The sequence below is a fragment of the Oncorhynchus keta genome, chromosome 33 (assembly GCF_023373465.1).
Source record: "Oncorhynchus keta strain PuntledgeMale-10-30-2019 chromosome 33, Oket_V2, whole genome shotgun sequence".
Lineage (NCBI taxonomy): Eukaryota > Metazoa > Chordata > Actinopteri > Salmoniformes > Salmonidae > Oncorhynchus > Oncorhynchus keta.
The window spans coordinates 10,520,237-10,528,668 of record NC_068453.1 but is presented as its reverse complement, the minus strand read 5'-3'; the positions used below and the strand labels follow the sequence as shown (position 1 = coordinate 10,528,668).

General features: G+C 44.9%; 1 protein-coding gene across 1 annotated transcript; it reads left to right on the top strand.

Moving 5' to 3' along the window:
- Positions 1–2,608: 2,608 nt before the first annotated feature.
- sapcd1 (suppressor APC domain containing 1) lies at positions 2,609–4,951 on the top strand. Its single transcript, XM_035748183.2, has 4 exons — positions 2,609–2,989; positions 3,899–4,081; positions 4,316–4,480; positions 4,663–4,951. Exons 1-4 carry the CDS (start codon positions 2,888–2,890, stop codon positions 4,756–4,758), a joined length of 546 nt encoding a protein of 181 aa, XP_035604076.1. The 5' UTR covers positions 2,609–2,887; the 3' UTR covers positions 4,759–4,951.
- The last annotated feature ends 3,481 nt before the right edge of the window (positions 4,952–8,432 follow it).

The following is an 8,432-nucleotide window of genomic DNA, read 5'->3' as shown; positions in this document are numbered from 1 at the left end:
AGAACAAGTCCTCCTGAGTTGACTTAGATCCTGTCATATAGATTTAGGAATCTCCCATGATGTCGCTGCAATACTTGGTGATTGAAGACAGTTGTGTTTTTTTTATCCTGGAAAATCTTGGCATTGAACCTACTGAACCAGACTGCACTGAATTGTAGTCTTATACTGCCCCCACGTGGTTGTAAAAGGGCACAACCTTGTTTAGAAAGTTAGAAAATGTCATATGTGAATTAGCTGCTACCAGCAGTGAACAGGCACTACTGTTACAACAAGTAGCTTTGTCTCTATCTGCTGGATACAATGCTTCACTGCATTTTCCACCGACATCTGATGAGCGAATGGAAGGGAGAGGCCCATTGACTCTGTGTATGGTATAAGGGAGTGGCCCATTGACTCTGCGTATGGTATAGGGAGTGGCCCATTGACTCTGCGTATGGTATAGGGAGTGGCCCATTGACTCTGTGTATGGTATAGGGAAAGGCCCACTGAATCTGTGTATGGTATTGGTAGTGGCCCATTGACTCTGTGTATGGTATAGGGAGTGGCCCATTGACTCTGTGTATGGTATAGGGAAAGGCCCATTGACTCTGTGTATGGTATAGGGAGTGGCCCATTGACTCTGTGTATGGTATAGGGAGAGGCCCATTGACTCTGTGTATGGTATAGGGAGAGGCCCATTGACTCTGTGTATGGTATAGGGAGAGGCCCATTGACTCTGTGTATGGTATAGGGAGAGGTCCATTGACTCTGTGTATGGTATTGGTAGTGGTCCATTGACTCTGTGTATGGTATTGGGAGTGGTCCATTGACTCTGTGTATGGTATAGGGAGTAGCCCATTGACTCTGTGTATGGTATTGGGAGTGGTCCATTGACTCTATGTATGGTATAGGGAGGCGTCAAGTCAGATTTTCTGTCCCACACCCATCTGAAAATTGGGAACACATAGTTCTGTTTTCTGTAGCATTTCTCGTCTGAGTTAGCCTGTTCACACATTCCCTTGCTGTAGTTATGGAACTTCCAATCTCTCTACTCATCATTTAAATGACGCTAAGAGGATATTTAGATTGATGTGGTTTTAGTACATCACCGGGGCCAAGCTTCCTGCCATCCAGGACCTCTATACCAGGTGGTGCCAGAGAAAGGCCCTAAAAATGGTCAAAGACTCCAGTCACCCTAGTCATAGCCTGTTCTCTCTGCTACCGCACGGCAACTGGTGCCAGAGCACCAAGTCTAGTTCCAAGAGGCTTCAAAACAGCTTCTACCCCCAAGCCGTTAGACTCCTGAACAGCTAATCAAATGGCTACTACTTGCATTGCCCCCCCCCCCTCAATTACCTCAATTACCTTGACACCAATGCTCCCCGCACACTGACACATTGACTCTGTACCGGTACCCACTGTATAAAGCCCCGCTATTGTTATTTACTGCTGCTCTTTAATTAGTTGTTATTCTTATCTCTTACTTTTTTAGCAATGTTCTTAAAACTGCATTGTTGGTTAAGGGCTTGTAAGTAAGCATTTGTATTGTTGTTGTTGTATTGTTGAATTCGGCGCATGTGACAAATCAAATTTCATTTGATTTGATTTTGCAGTAGGCTACATTGTCTTGACCCTTGAAAAAATGTAATGGGGCCAAACTGCTCTCTGCGCTATGGTCACATTTAGCCAGGGTCACATTTTGACCAGGGTTACATTTTGACCAGGGTTACATTTTGCCATGGGCATCTGCAGCAAAACCCCAATGTAATCATTGATTTTCTTCTCTATGTCAGTGACAGAGTGTTGCGTGTCTATTTGCCATTTCAACCAGGCTTACCAGACTCTCAAAAACAAATTGACACATTAAAAACATAACCAGTTATACTAGTATAATAGTGTACACTCTTAGAAACAAACTGCTATCTAGAACATAAAAGGGTTCTTTGGCTGTCCGTATAGGATAACCCTTTGAAGAACCCTTGTTGGTTCCAGGTAGAACCCTTTAGGTTCCAAGTAGAACCATTTTGGGTTCCATGTAGAACCCTTTCCACAGAGGGTTCTACATGAAACCCAAAATGGTTCTACATGGAACCCAAAAAGGTCATCCTATGGGGACAGCCAAAGAGACCTTTTGTCACCCTTTTTCTCTAGGAGCGTAGAGTCATGTAAGCCTGAGGCTTTTTGTCAGTCTCGTTTGACAGCAGGCAATGACCTAAGCGTACTGTACACACCTGTACCCTCCTTTATGGTACTTTGCATTGCGTGATCTCTATGCTCAGTTGAAGTCACATTCCATAACATGTTGGAACAGAACGAACCTGAAACTGTTTGCCTGAAACCAGGGATAACTCCTCCCTACATGGCTACACCCATTCAGTCTGCACTCCTCTGTTTCAATAGGGAATGTTTTTGATGTAGTGTGTAGAACAGGGGAACAGAGGCTGCTGTCTCCATGCCTGTGTCATCCCCCCCCAGTCAAAAAATACGTCAGCCTCACTTTTCCAATTCCTGTTTTCTGTTTTCTGTCGCTGCCATCTTCTTTTTCCATTGCCTTGTTCAGTCCCCTCTACTGGATCTGTCAATAAGCCAGTCATGACAATGACACATGGAATTTTTCATTACCTTTCCCCAGGGCACTGTGTAGTTCACTACCCATGCCTCTTTCCACTCCTGTTCACACCCTCTCTCTCTCGGATTCTCTCCCTCTCTATTTGTTCCTGTCCTGTTCAGACGAAGCCTGCTGTGTTCCCTAGCTGGCTGTGCTGCTGTTAAGGGAGGAGTAGAGCTGTGTAGGATTGAGTAGGACAGCGTATGACCGCGTAGAACAGTCTAGGGCTGTGTGTAGGGCTCTTTTAGGGCAGTGTAGGGCACGAGGGCTGTGTTGGGCTGGCAGAGGCAGGGCTCTCCCATGGCCTGCCCGCAGTGCCCGGCGCCTGGGTCCTACACCTCGGTTATCATCCCCCTCCGGAGCAGCCTCTATAGCCTTGACGCCCTACGCTTCTACCTATGGGTGAGACCTGTGTGTGGGTTAGATCTGTGTGTGTGTGTGTGTGTGTGTGTGTGTGTGTGTGTGTGTGTGTGTGTGTGTGTGTGTGTGTGTGTGCGTGTGTGTGTGTGTGTGTGTGTGTGTGTGTGTGTGTGTGTGTGTGTGTGTGTGTGTGTGTGTGTGTGTGTGTGTGTGTGGTGCGTGCGTGCGTGCGTGCGTGCGTGCGTGCGTGCGTGCGTGCGTGCGTGCGTGCGTGCGACAGACTGTCTGACTGACTGACTTAGCAATTGTACGGTACAGTACATTCTGCATATTGCCAAAGTGAGTGTATCGAGACAGGAATGACGTTGTGTGCATTTCACATGGCCTTATTTTACGTAAGATTATGTAGAGAACTGCAGTTGTGATTATAGATATTCAGTGTCTGTTCAACATGAAACGAGAGAGGGAGTTACAATGAGCTAATCACTTCCAAACGTTGTAAACACAAGCTATTATGTCGAGTTTGTATTGGGTGACAACAGCCATATTAGCCCCCAGCTTCCATCTGAAGCTCCATTTACACACAGAATCCTACACAAATACATTTTGCCATTGCTTAAAATTACTCTATTCACTCCTTGTTTCTACGAGGTAGTTCTAGTTTCATGGATACAGGTCCATGTTTTGTCTTCTACGGCAGAGCAGCATAACTCCACAGCAACAGCCACCCCGATGACAAATTCCCACATGTTTAGTCCAGCTCCTCACAGCTTCCTGCCAAAAGCCTAAAATAGTATTACAGTCGCACAGTAGTAGGCTACTCATCTACACTCTATTTCCATGTCCAACAGAACATACTTGTAGCCGCACCAACGTCCCTTTCCAACACAAATCTCCTAAATGGAAAATTGAATTTGAATGCTGCCTAAATTTCACTTCTCGTTGTCTCAGATAAAGAGGCTGAAGGACTTGGAAAGGGAGAAGGACTCCCTGTGGGCCGGGCTGCAGGTTCTGGAGCAAGCCCAGCTCTGGTACCGACGCATACTGGAGGACAACAGAGCCAGGCAGGCTAACGTGTGCACCAGGGCTGGGGCGAGGGCAAAGGAGTGGGGAGGAGAGGTGTGGGGAGGAGCGGTGAGTTACTACAGCGAGATGGAGACCGTTTTACACAGATAGACATAGATACAGAACTTGGCAAATTGTTCTCCATGTTGGCACCAACAGTACAAATAAGTAGTCTAACTAGAATTTGATCTAGGAATTGTATGCCTTGGCAAGCTGAGTGATGTCTATGACTTTACAAGCGTGCAAACATCGTTGAACCCTCCTGTTGATATTAAACATCTCACTTCTCAACACTCTGTACAGGGGGCGTCATCGTGCCTCCTGAGGTCTCAGATCCAGAGGGTGAATGGATCTCTGGGTAGTCTGATGAGTATGCCCAACGTAATCAGCTGTCCCTCCTCTCCAAAGAGGAACGGGGTGGAAGTATCAGACAGTGAGCTACGGTGGCAGAACACGGTGCTGGTACAGGTGAGAGAGAACCCCTTCAGTATCTTTATCCTTGATCTCCAACCCTGGTCTTGGAGAGCTAACGGGTGTGCTGGCGTGTTTATTTCACAGCCTAGCACTAAAGCATCCTCCTTCAGTTCTTTTGATTCATGTTGGTTGGTAGGTGGAGGAGGCCATTTTTCATATGTTTTTATTTTTGGCAGGAGGTGAGTGAGAAGAATGTTAAAATCTCCCTGTTGGAGCGGGAGAGAGACAGCCTTTTGCAAGAGCTGAGTCTGCGTCTGGGTGTACAAGTGTAGTTGTCATCCTGACTGAGTTGTTTGTACACTGCTATCAAGCCCATTTCACTGCTATCGCACATGGACACACACGTGACTAAGCACTGCCTCATAACTCTTCGACTAAAGTTCTTCAATGTCATGATTTCATTGTCTCTCACCAATGTAAATATGTTTGAAAAATAATCATTCAATATACTGTATGTACAAAGACTATGAGTGTGTTATTGTCTCTTTGTCTTGTTCAGTCCTGTGGAATGGTTTGCTGAATAACCAGACTGACATGTAGGATCATCACCTCAGGCTCGGGTCCTCACCTTCCAAACTGATATGCAAATGCCAAGTGGTCTTAGCCTAATTATGTAGGTTTGTCTATTGGACATGTACCACCTGTGAAACACAGAGCAAAACCAAATATTCCCAGAAGGGGGCAGTAGACCCTCAGCTATGCATATGCTGCAGTTCAAAATCTACAATCAAAACATTGAGAGAGACAAACTATAGTATTTCAATGATTGTCCAGTTATATGATAAAAAAAAGAGATTGAACACTGCAATCTGATACACCAACTGCAATCTGATACACCAGATTTGTCTCTGAGCAGTAGCCAGTAGCCAGTACCCAGCCAGCACCCTGTACCCTCCTCTCTGTCATCGTTCATCACAGTTCACATTTTCACCACACGCCTGTGAGGTTTCTGTCGATACACGTTACGGCTCCTCCGCTGGTGGTCCCGCACTTATGTTGCCTCAGCTGATAAGACTTATCTATCCTCTCTATCACTGACACATGTCTGGCTCACACACACACACACACACACACACACACACACACACACACACACACACACACACACACACACACACACACACACACACACACACACACACACACACACACACACACACACACACACACACACACACACACACGCACGCACACCTCATGAGGATAAACACACTTAGGCAGCCATGCCCTGCAGTCCATCTATTTGCATAAACACTATCAGACTAAATATCATCCCCCTTCTGGCTTTTATGGGCTATCATGAACAGGAGCTTTGGGAATGTTGCTTTGGGAATACTAGTGCAGTCTACTATATGGCAGCAGCCTTATTTATCTAACGTTTTAGTACTTCCTTTTGTTTTCTTCCTACTCCTAGATGTGGACCAATAATCTTGTTGTGGGTGATCTTCATCAAATAGAGAGAATGGCGGTGTCATTGTCCCCCAGAGAGTGTTTATACTGTACCGATACCGCTCCAGTGTCTCTGCTCATTTGTTTGGCCCAGAGAAGTCATGTTGCAGTTGTTTGTCTGTGTTTGGAATTATACATATCCCACCAAAGATTTATAGTTCTCCCACGAAGAGAGCGAGAGAAGCATGGTACCGGGATGGACATACCCATGCACTGCACGTTTACCAAGGCACATATCATGTGCTGTCATTGGCCAAAGCTTTCAGATTATGACGACCGCCTGAAACTCACATTTGAAAAGCACCTATTGGACTGAGAGAGGAGGCTTTGCTCAGTCAGCTTGGACAAGGAAAGTCGAATGCTGCTGAATTGTCACACCAACACATCAAATACAGTATGTTGCACAAAAGGTGTACATTTCTTTGGCCAAACGATACTGATAAAATCTGCTTTGCATTGGATTGCGTTCATAAATACAACCACATCCAAACCTTTTGTAACGACAAGAAAAAATAATAATTGCACGTCTCTGAGCAACCAAGGAATGTGTTTGACTGTGATTAAAATCTCTGTGGGAAAAAGAAAACATCCGTTACGGAACGTGCTTTCATATGAGTAGCTCCTGTTCCCTCTCGACAGGCTGCCACTGAACCAGCAAGGCCCTGGGTACCAGCACTCTGCTAATTATTGGTTCTAATTCACACCGCAGAGCCAAACAACCTTTTATTGAGGATGTCACGCTTCTATGACACTGACAATCATTCTTCCTTGCCAGCATGGTTCATTGACTATCAACTCTGCTGGTCTCCCACTTAATCTACCCTGTACCTGTTGGGATTTGTTTTCTTATTCTGTGGTTTTCCTAGAGATGTATTGATTTTAATCTATGGCTTTCCTCTTAAGAAGAATTAGGATGTACGTGCACCTACTTCCCTGCAGGTCTGTAGAGGTGTGAAATGTAAACAGATACATAGCTGGATGGCTTTCTCTCAGGTGCTGAGGGTTTTTAATGCATTCCACACAGACGATTAGGATGGAGAACTTCCTACACACCCTCAGATGGCACCCTCAGATGGTCACTAGCTTTGAAGTTCTCAGGAAGTCCAAATATACTTCATAGGGGGTCAAAATTAATGTATATCATCTCCAAGATGTGTTTATCTCCAAGATGTATTACAGTAAAACAGTAGTGTTGTGTTTGCATCAACAAAGTCCTGTGTATTTTCTTTTCTTGGCTGCCTGGCAATATCAGATAATGGATGTGTTTGTTTGTGACAACTGGATAATGGTGTCCACTTTATTAACAAAATGATACTGAAAATACTGTACGTCCTATTGTAATACTTGTTGTAATATGGTGTCCCAAAAGGGCACCATACAAAGAAAACAAGTGGCACCTTTCATCACTGCCAAAGATTATGCTCAAAATTAATGAAAAAGTGTCAATCATCCACACATAATAAAGTGTGATAGATGTTAACCTATTAGTCAGAGTGTAGAGTGTAAACAGACATGAGACACACACTTCCGATGGATACGTCACTCCAGGCTCTCCTGTCCTCAATGCATTGATGTTCGGGCCTACTCTCCCCTGGACTGAGTTCAAATGCTGAAAGGATGGATGACTCAAATCCACTTGCTTTTCAGTCCATCACATCAGTGTCAAATAGTTCAGGATTAAACTTGACTAATTCTCTCAAACAAAAAAAGTCTGGAGATGTTTCTTCTCTCCAATCATCTTTTCACTGAGACACTGACACAACGTGTCAAAAGGAATATAGACCCACACAATTGTATCTCTAGTGACCTGTTTTTCACCTGGGAGTGATGAGATGACACTGTATATGTTCAATGCATTGCAAACCACGTACTGTACCTATGCAAAAGATATTTGGGTTAAGGTGCCTCACACTGGTTTACAAAGGCAAACAACAATACCCTCGTCCCTGGGGCTGGCCTGGGATGCAGAAACAGTGCAACTTTTAACCTGATTTAGCATCTGATAGCAGGCTTTACAGAGTCCACGGTGTTCGTTGTCAAAATGCACTGTCTTGTGGCTTTTTGTCAAAATCAAGTGATCAACATGTTCAATGAAATTAACGATAGAGAGTACACAGCTCATGGATATAACTTGCACGTCTTTTTTATGGAACAAACCTCAACAAGGATGCAATAAAGTGAAAGTAAATACAATTTATTCGTTTTACACAGTTCTAGAAACTCAACTCTCCACTGTCGCTGTTCTTTGACTCGCCGTCGCTGTAGCATTCTGTCATCTTTGACACGGGCGCACGGGTGCGCATCTCTCCAGCTGACATTTCAACTATCCCACCACCACTGGACACGTTGACATCTAACAGACTCTGCAAGTGTTTAATGTAGTATATTGCAGCACGAAGTGTCTCCACTTTGCTGAGTCTTTTGTCCTCGAACTCTTGGGGAAGATGCTCCCGGAGCCGTGCGTAACCCTCGTTTACGCAGCGCACCCGCTGCCGTT

Coding starts and splice junctions, on each gene's coding strand:
- sapcd1 (XM_035748183.2), top strand. CDS start 2,888: ATGGCCTGCCCGCAGTGCCCGGCGCCTGGGTCCTACACCTCGGTTATC. Junction 2,990..3,898: donor CCCTACGCTTCTACCTATGG/GTGAGACCTGTG, acceptor TCGTTGTCTCAG/ATAAAGAGGCTGAAGGACTT. Junction 4,481..4,662: donor AGAACACGGTGCTGGTACAG/GTGAGAGAGAAC, acceptor TATTTTTGGCAG/GAGGTGAGTGAGAAGAATGT.